Here is a 21,299-nt window from a genome sequence, read left to right on the forward strand (position 1 = left end):
TTATTTTAATTGGTTTAAGTCCACATTCAAGAAAAAATGAGTTAATGGTGAATTAAGTAAGATATTCGTAGTACGCTAGAAACATAAAGGAAAGAAAATTAACATACAATTTAATTTTTAAAAGGAATATTCCCTTGACAAAGTCTAATTTAAATTTTTAATTTTCTATGTACAATAAATTCTTTTAACAATAATAAGTTTCTAAAGAATTTTATAATTCATGCAAAGAATAATGTTTGATACTTAAAGCTCAAGTTAGTTAAACAATATCATGATGTGTCTCGGTTTTTACTTTTCATAATTTTGGTATTAACGAAAGTGGTATAAGTCAATTTAAGACTGAAAAACCGTTAAGAAAACCTTTAAACCTCTCGAAATGTGAACAAAATGGACTTAAGAACGGCTCATATACTTATAGTAGCACACGCATTTTTATTCTGCAGTGAAATTAAATTTTACCATATCATTTAATTTTGATTTTAGTATTGTTGAACCATATTTAGTAAGTAGACTTACGATGGCTGTTAAATGAAACAGAAATTTTTAACAGGATGAAACTATACCAATTTGTCTATGTTATTTGTAAAAAACGTATACTAAATATCAAATCTATGTGAATTTTCTTTCATTGTAACTCAAAGCCTAGAAGAAGAGTATAATGAAAAAAATACAATACCAAAAATATCAATGTTGAATTGCCCTGAAAGAGAGACGGAGTGCAACAATTAAATAGGGGCCTGACTATCTGAAAAAATCCGGATATCAGATTTGATCATAAACTGTAAGTATTATTAATATCTGTCTATATATATTTTATTACTAGCTGACCCGACCAACGTTGTGTTGTCATATAAATAATTTCTTTAGAATATTTTGATAGAAATAAATGACTTATTGTAAGTGTGTAAGGATATGGTATATAAGTGGTATAAAGCAGTGTAAACGGTGACAAAATATTAAAATAACAAATCACCAAACAATTTTTTTAATTTATTAAAATCAATTCTTTAAACTATGACTAAACTTCAAACAAACAATATCAATCCCTTAAAGCAACAGAGTGTACAATATTTTTTGTAATCCCATCTTTCGCCAATACAAACAATCTGGATGGTTTACCCACTCTAGAGGACGCCACGTATAATTGTCCGTGTGAAAAACACGAAGATCTCAAATCTAAGCCGCAGACAGACATCGTTTGGCCTTGAAGCTTATTGATAGTCATTGCAAATGTCAATCTAATTGGAAATTGAAAGCGTTTGAATTGAATTGGAACATCTGTGGGTATAATAGGGACTCGCGGTAATATATTTTCACCTTGGAATTCGCCATTTAGAATAATGGCTTTGATTTTTTAATTACTAATCGCGTGCCGTTGCACAACCGTGGTGGGTTCAAATTACGAAACAAAATTGCCTACCAGAGATCCAACCTTCAGCTGTAAATTATGCGGTGACATGCCTAAGTTCCAAAACTCCATTGAGTTCCAAAACTCAGTTTCATAATTTACAGCTTCGGTAGCATCACAAATTGTATAAATAGATCTGTATGACACCAAGTCTCCTGGTAACAAATGTTGCATCTTAAGATTTAATTCGTTGACATCCACATTTTTTGCTGCTAAAATTGCTCTTTCTGCCAGCCACTCCTCATTTGTATATTGCCTGTGTAGGTACATCGGGAAATATCTGGTCTGTTCTGCCTCCATCCAATAAAGTTCCCGAAATGCCGGAAGATGCAACAGCCAATGCGATACAATTATTTGATCGTATTTTAGCAAGAATTATCGAAATAAGGAATGTTTTGCCCGTTCCACCTGGTGCATCAAAAAAAAAAAAGAATGCACCTTATCCTGCCGAAACTTGGAGCATTATGTATTCATAGATTGTTCTTTGTTCTTCATTCATTAGTGGGAAATTGCCAGGGACAATCGCTGCCATTTCTACAGTATTGTATTGTAGTTCACGATTCAATTCAGTGTCAGTTGAATTTCGATTTGGTGAATGCATACCGAAATGAATGAGTGCTTCATTGTACATAGCGTCACTAAAGACTATCGTAAGATCGTTGCACCATGTACGATGTTGAGCCAATTAAACAATAGCACCTAGGAATATAAAAAATAGATAAAAACCTATTCTCAGACCTACCGAATGTATATGCAAATTTCATTGAAATAGGCTAAGTCGTTTCGGAGGAGTATGGCAACTAACAAATAACAATGTGGCAGGAGAATTTTATATATTAGATTACTTGTAGTTTGGGTAGTAAAATTGTTCTTTTAGTTTACTTTGAATGTGTTCCTAAAGCTTTATGTTAACTCTAAAGTTTTGTGATTTGCCTTGGCATTATTTTTTAGTTTGAATATCCAAGTTTATGATAGGTTCATCATATTTCGAAGATAGCAATCTCATGTTAACAAATTGTCGCGGCTCAGTAAAGATTAAGCGGAAGAATACATGCCTTGTTTTAAGGCATGGTCTCTTTCCAAGGTGAACATGAGAACAACTAGGTATAAAGGATTTATTTCATTTTCTATTGTAGAATCAAAAGAACACAAAACTTTCCGGAAAGTGGTAGTTGTTAATTTACTAGCCCATATAAAATATAGTTTTTATTATGTCTCCAATAGCGAAACGATCCATTTATAATTTTAAATAAAATCTGTTTAAATCCATATTCCAACTTACTAGCCTACATCATAAATGAAGGAAATTAAAACAAACATTGTTTTTATCACTTAAATTTATTGCACCATAAATTCATGTTTTTAATTTAGACCCAAATATCTTTCTTGTACCTTCCAGCTAAACGCATTTCCTTGATAACAACTTCAGCTTCTTCCCCTGTACATTCCAAACCTATAGCCAGACACTCTTTTATACATTGTTCTATACTCTTCGAGATCTTTGTGCCATCAGCACAAACATATAAATTCGCTTTTCCTCTTGTCAACAATTCCACGAACTCTGGAATATTTCCTCTTAGCTGGTCCTGAACATATTTGAAATCCCCGCACTCTGGATCGGGATCTCTCGAAAAGCTCTCATACAAGTGTTGGAGAACACCCCTGAGCTGATAGTCTAGCAACTCGTCTCTGTGGACGGCACTGTCTTGACAAGTTGAACCAACAAAAAGCCACGTCGAACCTAGTTCTGTTGTGTTGTGTTTCATAAGTTCATCCTTGTGCGCGAGGAAGCCCAGAAATGGAGAAACTCCACAACCAATCCCAATCAATATACTGTCTTCTTGGTGACGAAAATTAAATTGATTCGATTCTCTAAAGTAAAAGCTTATTTGTTCCGTTTTGTTTGGATTTTTCAGGAAGCTATTTACCCGATGAGTTAAGAATGAAGTTGCTACACCTGGATTTTCGGTGAGAGTTGAGAAGATCAATCTAACTTTGCCTGGCTCTGATAGGGGACTATTTGCGATTGAGTATGGTCTTGGTTTCAGGCGTGGAAGATGTTCAATAAGTATTGAAAGTGGGGGACAACAACTTGAACAAAGTTCCAGTATGTCCAAAAAAGTCCTTGTCTGCTCCAAAATTATATGATTGTAATGTTTTGCTCCTTCTTTGGATGACAATAGCATCAGGAAATTCTTCTCTATTGTTTCGGTTGTGTATTCAGCCAGTGACCGAAGGAATAGTTTCTTTGGAATACTCTTCAAATCGAGACAGTCGCGAAGAAGAGCTCGTGGCGATGCTCGTTTTGGGACGTGAGGGGGAAATTTGGGAGATTTTTTCGTCGTCTCGGGCTTTATTGTAATATCACAGACAACATCAGGTGAGACACAAGATAATATTCTCATAAGGACTACATCTACATCTCTTGCTGAATTAGAAACTAGAATTCCAACTGTATCCCCAGGACTAAATTGATAGTCTATGTTGTTCTCGTAATCCAGTGTAAGTTCAATAAACTTCTTTGAGCCAATAGGTCCATCGTAGAGGATGTTGGCATCATGAATTGGAGCTGAGATGACTGGAGTAGCTGAGAATGGGTATTGCAGATCAGTGCATTTTATCTGCATGTGCTGTGAGTCATCCTAGTTTGATGGGAATATTGAATTTGAAATATCTGGTTCTATGAATTAAAACAAACCTGGAAAGTGTTCTCTTCATATTGGACATCGATGTATTCAACTGGTAAAGAGGCCGGAGTATAGTTTTTCAATAAATCAGTATTGTTTTCAATTAATTTCGTGATTTCTTCTGAAGATTGAGGAATCATGACGGGCGAAGTGATGTTTGTAAAGATATTTCTTGGGAGAAACGTCACTTTACTTTCTGTCAATTATTGGAAAGAGTTTGGAAAATGTCAAAAAAAACTGTCTTACAAAAGTTCTATATGAGACATAAAAAAAACAATGTTTTGGCCCAGAACGCTACGGATGCAAAGAGAAAATAATAAACTGATGTCCACACTGCATTGTATTGATTGTTAATTTAGACAAATTTTAAATATAAGGATTAATAAACATAAAATTAAAAATATGGAAGGTATACAAATTATAACGTTCCTTAACATTGAGTACTTATGTATATTGACTCTATTAAGAAGTTTTCACATGAGCGCGACCAACGAACGACGAATGAATTACAAAATGTGAGTTTATATACGTTTGAAGACATATTTACACACAAATTCTTAACAAAACGATAGCAATATAGTTTCTATTTGATTTATAATGCATGCTTTTACTATTCTATATTACATATCAGTAAATTTAATAAAAATAATGTATTCGTCGCGAAACAAATGGTAGTTGATGCGAACTGTCAAACTTTATTCGCGTTCCACATTATCCACACTAGCAACGAATAAAATAATCGCGCGTACTTAACCTAAAAAAATCATTCTTGTTTTGGTTTCGGGGGGTGAATGGTGTTTGCCTGTGGCTCCTTGTCAAACTTATTCGCGACGAATTAAAAACTCTCATGTAAAAGAAATGTCAAAATCGACGAATATTGGTTCATTCGTTGGTCGTGCTCATGTGAATAGTGCTTATATTGTAATATTCGGCTTAGTCCGACAATCAAAACTTATTCACACTTTGTAAATAAAAACTAATTTACTTCATTTTAATCGCTCCAAACTTATTTATTTAACCCTTTCAATTATTTCTTTTCAAACACAGTCTTTACTTTATCGCCGTTTACAATCATTAATAGTAATGAACCGCTTCGCTTATGAGAGCCTATTTATTCCCTTCAAAATGGTTTGAGAAACTACTAGGTTCTTGTAGGCGCTGAATGTTCTCGATACTTAACGAAGCGAGTTCTCCTCTTAACCACTAGATGTTGCCCCTTATTCTAAATGTCCTTCACAAATGTTTTTTAATACAAACACATCTGTTGCTACGAACTTATTCTAATGTTACACGATATTAGAGTAAAAGAGATAAAGAGTGTATACATTACAATATTATAAAGTATATGGAATTTCCTAATAATTTGGCTCGTAGGATTAGGGGAAGTTTTTCTTAAATAATTCGAAATGTGGAACACTGAAAAGAAATTAACATATTCTCAAATTTAATTCTTAAAATTTAACAAATTGAAATACAACTTAGTTGTTTTTTAAATAAAATTTCAATAATTTGTATAATTTATAAAAATTAGTTTTTATGTTACCAGTGAATATTAATTTGAAGGTTAACTACTGCAAACAGATATAGTTTGCTAGTAGTTAATTTCGAATTGATGACATCTAATCATTAAAAATTCAACAGAAATATGAAAAAACTTCACAACTTTTGCAATTTGTTTATTTAGTCAAAGTTTATTATTATAGATGTCTTTAGTTTCGGTAAATAATAAGCTTATTGAGGCATATAAGCAAGAGGTGGTATTTTAAAATTATTTATTATTTTGTCCATCAAACCTACAAGAGAAAAAGCATTTTTTTTTTTTTTTTTTTTAAATTCATTTTTATTAATTCATTCTTAAACCTATCTTAAAGCTAGACAAAAATTCATAAAACTAGCCTAATTATCCATAACTTACAACTAACTTCATGGTCCCATACGGACACTCTAAGCTAAACTATAACACTTAATACTAATGCCTTTCGGCCCTAAGATCTATTTTACTTCAATTTAAATTTTATTTATTTTTGTATTTATTAGAAAAGTTTGAGAAAAAAAAACTAATATCAATATCCTTTTTTACTTTTGCTTACAAACTACTTAAAATAAGGTCCTTAAACAAAACTTAAAACTAACTTAAACTACCTATTCTACCTATAAACTACTTAAAACTACTTAAAGAGAAAAAGCTAAACAGGTGACACTCTTTTAAGACACATTTTCTATATCCCTCCATAAAATGTTTTATTTTCAAAAGTTTAATTATATAACCCGTCTCTTCGTCTCTGTTTACTCCTAGTTTTCGATTCTTTTTCGTACTCTACACTGTTAAATTTGTGGTACCCGCAACACCACATTAGGATTACAGCAAACATATAAAATGGCTCGACGATAAGGCCCTCAGCGTCTATGAACAACTAGAGCCTTATGATTTACAACTCTCAACCATTCCTATGTGCGAGGAATGTTGTTAGTGATGGAGGTGACCTACAATTTTAAGCTGGATCCGAGTGCTAATTTTCATGAAAAGAATTACTCTTGTAGGAATCGTCAATTTCTCACAAGAGACATTGCCCGTGAAAAAATACTTAGGTTTTGAACCCAACACCTCTGGCATGGCAGTCTTGCACGCTAAACATATTTAAGATCAACAGCAAAAAAATGTATAGCACGCAGACGGCAGGAAAACTGGTCGCAGTCAGAGAATCGATTCACCGGCACATCAACATTGTCGACGATAAGGGAAATGATGTCCAGGTGATAATAATAAAAAAAAGGATCTTTGTTCCTCATGAGGGCCGCTGGATATAATAAAAGCTGTTTAAACTTGGAGATTTCCAGAAACGATATCTTTTGTAGACATCTTTGTCACTTAATATAAATGGATTAAACCATGTTTTATATTTTTTTCTTTTTCTTGGTTTCAAATGTTGCAGATCACGACATAACTCAAAACTCGTCTAAGATATCTATATTTTCTTTGACATTTTTCTGGACAGCAAGTTTACGTTACATTTATTTGTTATGATCTACTTTTTCAGTTTTTCAATTTACAAACAAAGATCAAATATGGCATTTGGCAATGATAATAACTATTTAAACACAGCATTTTCCATGTTTATAGTTAGACTACAGATTTAGCCCTAAACTGAGCTTTCAATTTATTTTTAAATAGCCTAAACTCTAGACTTGCTTAGTAACAAGTTAGCAAGAATTTAGCAAACATCTGTCAGGTCAAAAAACCAAAAAGTAACTACATTACTTATGTATATCTGAGTAATGAAGGCGTCACAAGGCTTAACTGAGGTGATATCCAATTTGTCTGAAAATGAATGGAACAGTCCAATAAATTGATGTGTTCATGTTTTTTTTTTATTGTAGCTACAACGGACCAGCCAATAATGTACTCGTATGATTGGGAAACAATGACAGATATTTGCATACTCAAAACTTCCCTCGAAATCAAAAGTCTAATTACACCATAACATTCAACACACAATCTACATTTTCATACGTTCCACAAATTGACAGCTGCTACATTTTGCTGTACTGTGACATTTAGCCTTTCTCAACATATTTCTCGTATTTCCTTTTATTTCAACCACTGCGAAACCAAAAGACCAAGAAAATCCCCGAAAGAAACAAAAATGGAAAAAAGAATTATGAGTCGAGAAAAAATCGTGCAGGTGTTTGCTACTTCTTTCTGCTGTTGCTCTGAACAATTTAATTTTTCAAAAATAACAATTCCAATAAAAAGACGATTAGATGGACTTTAAACAATTTATCAAGATTAAAAAGATTAACTACAAAATTTGGATTGTGATTGCGAGTTCAAAGAAAAAAGTGAATCGGCAAATTGTCTTTTCTTAAGTTGAGTCTTGAGTGTTTCCACACATTGCTTGTTCGAAATATATAAATACAAAAATAATGTTGTTATTTGTTTATTAATTGGAACAACTAACGCACAATAAAAGGAAATTCCGAGTCTAGAAAGTGTCATTCATTGTTGAAATCTTGAATATTATAAAATTGAGAACTGTTTTTGAAAAATATATCCGCCTCCATCAAAAATCTCAAATTTCTTCTGTCTTGGCGTCGTCGTCGTCTCCACCTCTGCTGCTCCCGACCGTCGCCGCCGTTCCATAGCACATACAATTCATATTCACGTACATCTACACAATTCATTCATCCATCGTGCGTCGGTCGCTTCCGATAAGATTGCCGAACGTAAAATCAAGTGAAAAGTTTGAATAAAATCAATTCCAACTTAAGTTTGCGTTTATTGAAACAATAATCCACCTATGGCAGCAGCAAGTTCACAATTCAGGTGAGTTTTTTTTTCTTTTTTTAAGAAATGTTGTTTCGTTTCTTTAGGAAAATGGGTTGGGCAGTATATTAAATCTTCTTCGAAGTCGTCTACCTACTACAAACATATAGCTTCCATTTACTTTTCATTTGTTTTGTCGTTTTGTTGTGAATCGTTTCCAAATCCATTGCCTCACTATTGAGCTATTGGCATTTTCCAACTTGCGAAGTTAGCAACACGCCCTTTGGTACGGATACGGTCATGAGCCTATTTTGCTGGATACGAGTAGGAGTAAGAGTAGTACTATTAAATGTTCGTTAGGGAAATGAAATCACATTATGAGTGTAACCAGCTTACTCGTTAGTTCATTCATGAAATAAAACAACAACGAAGTTAAGATGTTTGCCTGCAAAATAAAAGAAAGATAGGATAAGTGATGTAGTTAGGAAGGTTAAAGAAATAGTTGGAAGAAGTAGGAGACCTGGATCTCTCTATTTACATAACACATGGGGTTGCCGATTCATTCAGGGGCGAAACTAGACTTAAGGGGCCCGTTCTGTAATAAATTTAAGAAATCTTTTTATAAAGGTTTTTTTCCGACAATGAAATCTTTTGAACAGTTTCTCCCCAAAAAGTGATACCAAATTTTGAAACTAAATTTTGAAAATGAGAGCAAGGTAAAAGAGTTTAAGTATAGAAGGTGTTTCAAATGCATTCAGATTAAACGTGATTATCAAGTTCCATAGTCTTAGGACTTCTTCCATCCAAGAGATGCCTTCCGTAAATAGAATTGTCAACTTCGGCTCGGTGAACTTAAGTCGTAAAGAAATTGAAGAGGCCCTGTCTGGATTAGATGCCAATAAAAGTGAAGGACACGATGGAATTCCTGCTTGTCTTTTAAAAAATTGTGCAATTGCGTTAGCTGAACCACTTGCTATAATTTTTAATCTTTCACTTGCAGAAGAAAATTTTTTGGATAAGTGGAAAATTTCGTTTTTGTCTCCAATTTTTAAATCGGGGTCAAGGCAGGAAATTACTAATTATAGGCCAATATGTAAAATTTCTGCAATACCAAAAATATTCGAGAAGCTAGTTTGTAACAAACTGTCAGTTTTGTTTCGTAGCCACATATCAGTTTTCCAACATGGATTTGTTTCAGGTAAATCAACTGCGACAAACTTAGCTTTATTGGCTCACGATATCATATCAAATATGGAAATGATGTGTCAAACGGATATTATTTTCACAGATTTTGCGAAAGCATTCGATAGAATTAATCATAACGTCTTACTTCATAAATTAACTTCCCTAGGTATTCACTCTTCGTTATTGAAGTGGCTAAAATCATACTTGACAGGTAGAATTCAAAAAGTAAAAATAGATTGCTCGTTCTCATGTGTGACTTTGTTCCATCAGGGGTTCCTCAAGGAAGTCATTCAGGGCCATTACTGTTTTTGTTATTTGTGGTTCGAATTGCCTTCTTTTGCGGATGATCTAAAACTGTATCGTAAAATAAGCAGTGAATCTGATTGTTCGCTCCTTTGGAAGGATCTAACAAGATTAGATGATTGGTGCCAACGGAATCACCTTCTTCTTAATATTTCTAAATGTCAAGTCTTGTCGTGTTTCAGGAATTACAACCCAATTTTGTTTGTTTATAACATCAAACACATACAACTAGAAAGAGTGAGAACAAAGAAAGACCTAGGAGTTATCTTAGATACCAATTTGTCATTTTTACCTCACTACGACTATATGATTAATAAAGCTAATCAAATGCTTGTTTTTTTTTTCAAAAGAAACACCAGAGAATTTTCAAATCCCTATACATTAAAATCACTATATAATTCTTTTGTAAGGTCGGTTCTAGAGTATTGCAGCATAGTCTGGAATCCTTATTATAATAATTCAAGGGATAGAATTGAGAGAGTTCAAAAGAATTTTACTAGATATGCTTTCTTTAAGTTGAAATGGAGGATTCCAAGACCGTCCTATAGTATTCGGTGTTTGCTGTTTGGAATACAATCTCTTCAAGATCGTAGAGTATACTTTTCAGTGATGTTTATTAGAGACAGCATAGTAACTGGAGGAAAAGCTCCATCAAGAACAACACGTTGTCGATTTATTATTTATGAAAAGTTTCATCGTAGCAATTATGGTCGAAATGAACCTATTTGCCGTTGTATCAGGGAGGTTAATTTAATTTGTAGCAGGATTGATTTTTATTCTAATTGTCAAGAAACATGTTCAAATCTCTTGTATTAAATAATATTTGAATAATTTGTTTCTAATTGTAATTAAATATGTTTTATTTAATGCAGACAATAAAACATTCTTTTTGTAATAGTCGTTTGTGTATTAAATGCATAGTTCCCACCAACAATTAAATTATGTACTTTTATCATAGTCTAAGAGATTAACTGTAATCTATTTGATGAATAAACTAAACTACATTTAAGGCTCTATACATTAAGAGCACATTTAATAGAATAACGGTCATTCAAAATGTTCGCCCGCATTATAAACACTTGTTAGAAAGTAAAAAACTACATATATGTCATGATGACTGTATGTAAGCTTATATGGCCATTTCACTTGTCAGTCACACTTTAAAGTGTAAAGATGAAAATAGTTTGCATTTAGTGTAATTTATAAAGTAAGTTATTAATTATTTTTTATTTAATGTGTTATTAGTTTTAATTTTGTATTATTTTAAATGTAAATACAGAAACTATTATTTTGCCTGAAGTTGTCCGAAATATAGCATATGCAAAAACGTTTTTGTTTTTAAGCCCACCAAATTACCAGAAAAAAAATTAAATAAATCTGTGCTTAAAAGGTAAAACATCTTATGTCGATTTTGTCCACTTTGTAGTAGAGCAATTCCAAATTTTAAATTGTGCTCTAAAATAAATTAGGTGTTGGAAACAGAAGTTATTCTCGGCAAAATAAGGAAATATTATTTTATGTTCTATTAAGAGCAATAATTTTGTTTAATAGATTGAAGGATTAGGTTAAGAAAAATATGCTTTTTTGACATAAGTCATTTTACCAAATCAAATATGAGTACATTTTTAATCTTAAGTCACATAAGATATTTTTGCATTTCGACAATTAATTGTTTAAAAACTTAAGTCGACTCAAGTTTCTTTTGGCCAAACGTGCTAAGGCATTCCTGAATATAACCTACATTTTTATAAACTTTCACTTTTCGTTTTAAATGGAAAAAACACAAGGGCTATTAGTTAGGGTGAATAATTTATTAAGATAAACAAAATAAATAAAATGCTTTCAAAGCAAAGTTTGTATTGTTGTTAATACAATAAAGGTTAATATTAAATGTAGGTATACAAGCTTATTCAAAGTAACTTAAAAGAAAAGTTTAAAATAAAAATTAGGCATATCTAGTGCCTTCACAAAAAAAAAATAGCTTATGGTTATGACGTTTCATCATCATTTTCCTCAGTTAGATGATAATTTGGTATGGTAAAAAATGGTATCGATTAGTGGAAGTAGATCCATCAAATCGTTTTTCTTTTCCTTGCTGATTGGTAAAGGTTGTAAGTAGCAGAATGGCACATCAGACAGTCTTATGCTTGAAACACCACGACGCTTAAAATTTAATACTTCAAATGGCTCTTCTGCAGAAAGTGAAGTTTTGCACAAAAGAACTCCGAACTTCTTTTTATATACGACCCATTTGATCTCTTGCCATAAGAACTTATTTCTACTTTCATCAACTTTTCGCCAGAGAAATTTTTTTTTGACCTAGTATCAAAAACTTATGATCAATAACTCGAATGCTTGATTCTGTTTGCATAAACACTTGGAACATCATTGAAACAAATGAGTTCTTACTCTGACCTCCACAACAATCACTATAAAAGGTTACCTCATTACAGGTTTCAGGTAAACTCTTAAGGTGCTCAAAAACACAAAAAGCAATTTCCTTGCAACCACGACGACCATCGCCCTCGTGCCACATAAAATAGAAAGGCTGATTCTAAAATACTTTTTTACTTAGTCATTTTGATAACGAATTTTGTCCTGTTTTTTAGTGTAGTATGCCAGATCAGCATGTTCTTGGTGCACTTTCAATTCCTTTTCGGCTTGTTTTTTTTTTCATTTCCGCTGCTGATTTTTAATTTCATGTGCAGGATTTCACACTTATTACAAGTATCGAGCTGTGGTTTTTTAAATTTAATTTTCATAGTCTTAAAAATTTTGGAGTATGTAAGGGAAAATGATATCGTTGTGCCTTGTCAGTAAATAACTTAATGGGCATGGAAGTACTTTTGCGCTGATTGCTTTCTAGTGAAGTATGACTCATATGCTGGAAAACTTTGTGTATGGGTGCGTATATCATTCGCTTATTTGGAGGAGTTTTTCGACCTCGTTTGTCTTGGAAATGTTTGTACCTGGAGACTCTAGTTTTTTCTTTACCTCAGTTTTGATAAACTGTTCTGTTTCACATAAGATGAAACGAAAACATTTTTAACACACCTGTATCTTTTGGCCACCAACTTCCAAAAAAATATGTTCACATGCGTCCTAGTCCGCAAATGCGTTGTTGTGTTTCTCCGTGTTTTCTTTCTGTAAGGTTAATGCTACTCTCAAATTATAGTTGCTTAGCTTCCAATACTGTTCAAACATATTTTTTTGAACTTCGGGAGAAATATTTTCTTTGCACTTAATGCGACAATTCTCCAATTTTGTAACCTTATTCTTTACTATAAATTTACCTGAATTATTGAAGTATCCTTGTCCAGTATTTCGTTTTAATTTTCTTATCCCACTATTGACATTTTGACCGGTTAGATTTTCTTCAAAAATTTGTACTGTACACGTTCTGTTTCTTCACTCAATTTACTATCACTATTCAAATGAAAGTCGGGATCAGCTAAGTATAGTCAGAATCAAAATCATTTCCTTGATCGGCCTCACTCTGGATGGAATCAACATTCAATAGACTCTCCAAATGCTTTTGAAATTCTCTGCTTGTACCTGGAAGACCGTTGACATAATCAAATTCAGATTCCAGGATTTCAACCAAGGTGTTCGCATCAACTAAACTTTAAACATTAGCGCAATAATATTACAACAAACTAACCTTTTTTAGCAGAACTCGCTCCAAAAAATCCTTCTTTTTCAGGGCCCATGCGCTCATCACAACTTTCACTAAATTTGTCCATGGCCGTTTTATATTTTTTTTTATTTTGTGATGTTAAAGCTAGCAACAACATTTGATATGCGCGTTTCATATTAAATTTAGTTTCACTAATCAATTTTTTAATTATAATGATCACTTTTTCACTTTATAATTATTATTAGAATCTTTTAGCTTTCTTTCACTTTTAAACTTTTGTTAAGAACCAAACTTTGCAATTTATTATAAGTACTTTAGCACTTATGATTTTGAAAAATTATTTCGCTATTTGAATAAAAAAATTGGTAAAACAACTTAAGTCGACCTAAGAACTACAAAATCGTCACTTTTATAAAGGGAAAGAATTTTAGGTGCACGTAGCATTTTTTGCTCTAACATCAATCAGGGAATTAATGCAGACATAAGATTTTTTACCGTAATATTTTCTACAAGATTTTCAAAAATTAAGGAAGCAAAAGAACTTAAGTCCCAATAATTTGGTACATAAGTTCTTTTACCTTTTGAAGTATTAAACATAAGCTGTTTTACCTAAGGCATGCGTTACAACTAATGACTTAAGCTGTTTTACAATCAGTTACAACTTCCCCATTTTTGAAATTATTTACACCTCAATTGGCTTATAAAAAAAGCAAGAAGCATACATTTAACATAACATTGAATAGCTTAAACAACTTAAGTCGTCTTAAGATGTTTTACCTTTTAGCCACAGAAATAATCAATTTATTAAATGTGGATTTCAACACACTGTGTTATATCTCTTAAAGAGATGTTAACTACTGAGAGTTTAAAAAAAAAATAAAAAAAATTGAAAAAAAGCTATGATAATGCTTTGTTGCCTAAGATTGCAGTAATAGTTAACTGATTGAATTAAATCCTCTTCAAGAACGGTTTTGTTTATAACAGAATTTTTATATTTTACTTAAGATTTTCTTTTTCCTGTACGTATACAGTGGCTACCACGAATTATCCGACAAATAAAATATAAATTTTCGGAATGCATTCCTTTCAAGAAAATGAATAGAGAGTGAAAAACATTATAAACATTTTCTATGAAATTAAAATATATTTATAAACAAACTAATATTAAAAATAAAAGCAAATCAATAATTAAACACCTCGCACATAATTGTACACATAAGGGCATATTATTAGATGTTTTCTAAACTCTTGCTAAGTTGTTAATAATCAATAAATTTAAACCTATGCTTAGGGCTTAATCTGTGGTGAAACATGAAACCAAGTAAAGACAAATTATACAAAACACGGTTTAATTCATTTGAATTAAGCGACAAGAGTTTTTAGAGATGATCGATCGTTTATATAAAGAAACATTCACATTTTTTTAATATTATTATTATATTATGCATCCAATTTGAGGAATGACAAAACAAAATAACAAGTTTGAAAATATAACAGTATTTTTTTGTTTGACCTGTCATTTGAAGTATAATTGTAGTATAATTCAACCTTAAGTTGGGGTTTTACTAAACACATCAGGGAAATTGACTATGAGTAAGAGCTGTGTTTATTTAATCAACAAGCCTTAAACTATAGATCATTAAATCACGACTTCAGTAATTCTCTATGAATACGCCCCATATGACTTAGTTGCGAATCCTTTCGATTTAATCGCTTTCTCAAGCCGTCTAGGTATTGAATATATAATTTTTAAACATTCTTCATGACTTATTATTTGCCATTCCTCTCAAAGGCCTTTCTTACAGTCCTCAACGTTTCTAAATTTCTTTATTGCCTTAAGTTAGGTGATTTTTCCGTGTTTTAAGTAACTTAGGACATTTATACAATAACCACGACCGTAGTTGTACTGGTGAAAGATAAAATTGTCGTGTATTCCGAGTTTACTGACGCTGAGCCACAAATGTTGTTTCAAAATATTGACGTTGCAAATTGATACGTTTTACCCTCCACAAAGTGTTAATTCCGTTTACCAGAACTTGCAACCCAGCCTCATAACTTAACCAACTTTACAGTAGCCCGAGTATGCTTATGAGAAAATTCTTCATTTGCTTTTCCCCATTCATGCATTCTTCCATCTGAACTTTTAACGTTAAATTTACTTCCGTCCGTGAACAAAACCTCATTTATAATGTTGTCTAATTGTTAACTAACAATTTAAAAATATGTAGTTCCATCTTATTCCAAGAAGACCTATTCTGTATTATATGTTCATTAGCAAACTTAAGTCTTTTATTTTTGTATTGATGTATAACTTTTTATAAACATTTGCACGGTCTTTTTTTCGATCATTACTTCGATGGCGATTTGTATTCTTCTGATGGTTTTGTTTCTGACTTCTTTAAACATGGTTTCTTTCAACAAAAATCTTTTAGTTGATTAGCCTAAAAAGAAGCTTCTCATCGTACGACTTCATTCTTCCTTTCTACTTTTCTGCTCACATGAATCTTATAATCGTTTTTTAATTGTGAAATTATGTACTGATTTATTGTCCTTGCTTTGCAACAAAACCAATTTTCGAATTTCTGTTTGTTTTCCTTTTGGTATAATCTCGACGTAAAGCAAGAAACTACTTTAAATGTAAGTAAAAGTCTTCCGTAATAGAAGGTTAATAATAGCATTATCATTTGACGTGAAAAATACCGTCACAGAGTGTCCGAGAGGTAAAATTAAGCAGTTAAAATGCATTTTTTTGTATGGTATAAAATGATAATTAAGTTCTGCTTCTTCTTTATATTTTCTTGAAGAAATTGCTTTACGAAAATTTGCAACGGATCTGAAATGAGTAAATCCTTTAAAGCGATTTGTTTGAATAACTTTGAATATTGAATGTTTTAAGTTTTGTATCTATGATTTAAAAAAAAAATGCAGGTTTAGACAGCATAAAGGACTTAATTTGCAAGTCAATTGCATACTTTAAACGTACAACTAGTTAGTTTATAGGGTTTCAAACTTTGAAATTGGAACTTTACTTCATTACCCTCTACTTTCAGTTCATACTAGAAAAAACATTATTGTTTACAAAACACTCTTCAAGTAAGATACAAGTAAATCACTATTTGTATTTTGTATTGTAAAGAAATATTACTTATTTCTTTTCCAATTTGACAAGGAAGTTTTATACACAATACTTTAAATCGAATTGTGATCATAAATAAAGTTCAGCTTTTAGTTGAACAAAAAAACATGATCAACTGTCATTTTTACATAAGAAAACTTGACCTGATAGTTAGGGAAATTTTATTGATCAACTTTTCAGTCAACTTTCCAATAAAGTTGTTTTATTTGGAATGTCATTTTTTGGTAGCTGGCCAATCAGATACCGGAAACTTGTCTTACTTTCTAGTCCCTTATGTCGCCTGAACCGGCCTAATCTTGCAAGAACACTAAAAAGCTATTTTTTGATGATTAATGTGATATATTTAACGAACAGCTGATTGAATTACAAAGCATTTAATCAAATGAACAAAAAGGGGCGTTCATACAAACTTTATTTAACTTGCTATTTACACAATTTGTACATTTACCACCTTGCGTGAATATCATTAATATTTAAGATGTATGCATATCGATCACAACAAAAGATAGATTTTATTCCTTTTTTTTGTTTATTCATTTCCCAATAATACTGTTATAGGACAATGCTCACAATGTGTCACAGATCCGTAGGCTTTTGAGAAGACCAGATAGACCAATATATCTAATAAATTACATGTCGCAAGTACACTGTGTCTTCTCGAGTTTTATAGATCCATTTGCACCAATCTACTGAACACGTGCCATTAATCGAACAAACCTTTATCAACCCCACGTACATAGTTGTTTACTATGAATAAGTGCTTGTTGCTTAATCCAGAGTGAGAATTACAAAATAGTTTGTTCGTATGACAATCTTATTAAATCATGAGGAATGTACTTTTTTAGGAATGTTAGCTCATGATAATTACAAAAACTTCTGTTCTGGCAACATTTTAAAATAATAAACAAACAAAATTTAGTTCGTGAATGTTTTCAGTCAATGGGTTTTAATGATTCAGATTAAAAATAGTTTCCGACAACGAATTGATATTGATATCTAATCAAGCTTTACTCTAAGAGCTTTTGGCTAGATTTCCTATTCCTATCAAAGAAGTAACCATAAGTAACTTAAAAGGAAGTTTAAGTATTTTCGTATATGCAACCTTTATGCTTTTTAATATCAGGATGCACGTGTGTACATAAGTTTACATAAATCATAACACTCCAAGTTTTTATAATTTAAAAAACACTTAATGTTCTTTCGGCTTTTATTCTATTTTTCGTGTATTAATCTATTTGAATGTGTCCCCGACATATAACTGCTTTGAGCATTATAAATTATAGATTAGAGCAGGTGTACCTGAAAGGTCTCATTGATGATAAAACCAATTTAAATTTATAAAATATTGTTATCTTCAAAATGTAAGCAATTATCTAAGCCAATGGTAGGAACCAATTGAAAATTTGAAGGTTAAATTAAATGATATCGTACAAAAGTATTAGAATTTTTAAAAGAAAACAAGGTTATCGTGTTTTGTTAATGATTATACTTAAATTAAATACAAACGTTTTCTTTGCAATAAATGTATCACGTTCACAGAAGAAAAGACCAAAATCGTAATCAACCTGAAAGACCTTCTTCATTTAGAACTTGCTAATTGAGAAAAAATGCAGGTTTGTGAACAAACATTTTACATAGATATTTACGTTACTTTGTCACTGATACTCTGCAACTACTATTAATGTTCATTCCATCACGAGCAAAGGTACATAGGTTACCAATGACCATTTAACCAAATTGCATACAATTAAAAATGCAAACAAAACAAGTGCTTTAGTGGTTCAGTTGGTAGGTTGACAATTGACGTTTAGAGTGCAATACAGCCAATTGGTCCGAAATTGTTTTTACCCATTGTTTGACAAAGAACAACGTGGTATTATGTATGATAAAAAGAGTGTGTGTGTCAAGGAACAATTCTTAAGCCATTAGGTTATAGCATGTATTTATGTAATCTGGTGCGCACTGAATGCAAATTAGACAAGAAACTGCGGTCATATAAACCTAACTTAGCTAGTCATAATGTAACTGGAAATTAGTTCTTACAATGAAAAATAAACAGTTCTGTGTCTATTAACTTTTTTAATGGTGTTTTCACCAGCGTAACAGAGTAAATAATTGTACCTACGAAGTAAAGATGAAAAACCACCAGAAACAAAAACTAGAAAAGTTGAAAGGTTATTTCGTTTAACAAGCTATGACACTTTAACTACTTACAAAACAAAAAAGAATTTAGGTCATTTTTAACAGTCTAACTGAGCATTTAATTTCACAGAAAAGTAAATGTACACAGAATTTATGAAAATTCTAATGAATCAGTAGCAGTAAAATAGATTTCCTAAAACGAGTAATTTACTTGACTAAAGTGAGTTTTTTTTGTATGCATAGATGTTCTGAAAGTATTTTAATTGGATTAAATTATGGCAAGCAAGCTCGTTTATGATTCCATCATAAAATATCGTTACTTTGTTATTATGTCATTTGATTTGGTGAGATTTTGTGTGACAGAACATATTTCGAAATCTTAATAAGTAAATAAATTAAGTGGCTTGTTCTCTACAGCTAGTTGAGAACCAGGGAATAGTGAAGGATGGAGGGTACCTGCTGAATCCGAAAGCACTTCTTTTGACACGAATTATTTTTTTGTCATAGGTGGCACAGGCTTGAATTGAACCTAAGACCTCTGACTTGACAGTCATTACACCACTCTTTGTACGACTGTGAGTCCAGTAAAATGCTTTTAGAACCATAGTCTGTATTTTTAACTTCCTATAGGAAGTTATTGTAATGGGTCCGATTTGTCGAATTGAAAATTTTGACATTTCCTGACGTTTCAAGATCCCTAGAGTCGAAATAAAAGATTTTTAGAAAGATGTCTGTGCGTGCGTGTGTACCTACGTTCGGACGTCCGTATGTTCGCGACTTTTTTTCGTTGTCCATAGCTCAAGAACCAGAAGAGATATCGATTTGTTTTTTTTACCATAGCAGTTTGAAAAAAAGGTGAACATTTTGGTCAACCCTAAATATCTTACGAGCCAAAAACGCTAGAGACTTGAATTAAATTTTATATAATAAGCTGTAACGTGATACCAAACAGAAAAATTCCATTTATGGGTTTTTTTATAATCAAAAAAACTGAAAACAAAAATTTGTCACCTCCAAAATTTTAAGACTAAAATATGATTTCATCTCCAAAACAATTTTGTGCGACAAAGAATAATGTTTTTGACATTTGATAAAATTTTGAGAAAAATCGAAGTGACAGTTTTTTTTATAAAAAAAAAAAACATTACTCAAAATTAGTAAAAATTGAATATCGATTCAAATATCTTTTCAAAAACTTGAAATTTGGGCTTCAATATTTATTTTATCTTATAAGAAATATTATTTTTAACATTCTGAAAAATGTTGAGAAAAATCGAATTGACATTTTTTTTACAATAAATAAAAAACCGGAAAAAAATTAATAAAAGTTGGTAAAAATTGATTTTCGACTCAAATATCTTTCCAAAACTTTGAAATATTGGCTTTAATTTACTTTTAGCTTTCAAAAAATATTGTTGTCAACATTCAGTGACATTTTGAAAAAAATCGAATTAACAGTTTTTTTTATCAAAAAATTAAAAACCGGAAAATAATTAACAATAGCTAGTTGGTAAAAAATGATTTTCGACTCAAATATCTTTTCAAAAATTTGAGATAATAGCTTCTTATTAACTTTTACTTATAAGAAATATTGTTTTCAACATTAGGACAAAGTTTGAGAAAAATCGAATTGACAGTTTTTTTTTACAAAAAATAAAAACCTAAAAAAATGTATAAAAGTTGGTAAAAATTGATTTTCGATTCAAATATCTTTTCAAAAATTGTAGGTATTTGCTTCAAACTAATTTTAACTTATAAGAAATATTGTTTTCATTATTCAGTAAAATTTTGAAAAAAATCTAATTGACAGTTTTTGTTCAAAAATTTAAAAACCTAAAAAAAAATTAACAAAAGTTGGTAAACATTTATTTTCGACTCAAATATCTTTTCAAAAATTAAAAATATTGGCTTCAAACTTATTTTATTTCACAGAAATTATTGTTCTCGATATTCAGTAATTTTTATATAAAACTCCAACAATCCGTTTTTTCATAAAAAAATAAAATCTTCAAAAAATAGTACGCAAATTTGGTAAAAATTGATACGAGTACATTATAGACAAACTTTTAACCAAGACAAATCGACAGACGGGATGGAAAGTTATCAGTGTGGGTCGCATCCCAGCCTCTTTTTTTTAAGAAATCCATTGGGACTTACTTAATTACTTAAGGTGGCGCTACAGTCCTGTGTGTACTAAGACCTCACCAAACTAACTTCTCCATCTAGCTCAGTTTCTAGCTAGATGTCTCCAGTTTCGGGCTCCAAGATGGGTGGGGTCACTTTCCACTTGTGTGCGCCACCTGATTTGCGGTCTTTCTCTACTACCCTTTTGGCTTTACAGTGCGTACAGCTCGTCGTTCCATCTTCTCCCCCATTCCCCTTCGATGCATACGTTACCGTAGATCACACGAAGAACTTTTCTCTTGAAACGACCCAAGGTGCTTTCATCCGTTTTTGTCATAGTCCATATGTCTGCAGCGTATAGCAGGAGGGGGATGGTGAGGGTCTTATATAGCGACACTTTGGTCCCTCGACAG

At 31.6% G+C, this 21,299-nt stretch overlaps 2 protein-coding genes across 4 annotated transcripts in view; one reads left to right on the top strand and one right to left on the bottom strand.

Moving 5' to 3' along the window:
- Positions 1-2,727: 2,727 nt before the first annotated feature.
- Positions 2,728-4,274, bottom strand: LOC129938463 (methionine synthase reductase). Its single transcript, XM_056046049.1, has 2 exons — positions 4,107-4,274; positions 2,728-4,050 (listed from the first exon to the last, which is right to left on the bottom strand). Exons 1-2 carry the CDS (start codon positions 4,233-4,235, stop codon positions 2,776-2,778), a joined length of 1,404 nt encoding a protein of 467 aa, XP_055902024.1. The 5' UTR covers positions 4,236-4,274; the 3' UTR covers positions 2,728-2,775.
- A 3,368-nt stretch (positions 4,275-7,642) lies between these two features.
- LOC129954178 (growth hormone-regulated TBC protein 1-A) overlaps positions 7,643-21,299 on the top strand; it is a 58,992-nt gene continuing 45,335 nt past the window's right edge. For all 3 annotated transcript variants that reach the window (XR_008782656.1, XR_008782655.1, XM_056067911.1), the window contains exon 1: positions 7,643-8,419. Coding sequence is in view for 1 of the 3 variants with exons in the window: in XM_056067911.1 (XP_055923886.1) it covers positions 8,394-8,419 (26 nt within the window). In the remaining 2 variants the exon portion in view is untranslated. The remainder of the gene's footprint in view (positions 8,420-21,299) is intronic.

This window comes from Eupeodes corollae, chromosome 1, assembly GCF_945859685.1.
Source record: "Eupeodes corollae chromosome 1, idEupCoro1.1, whole genome shotgun sequence".
Taxonomy (NCBI): domain Eukaryota; kingdom Metazoa; phylum Arthropoda; class Insecta; order Diptera; family Syrphidae; genus Eupeodes; species Eupeodes corollae.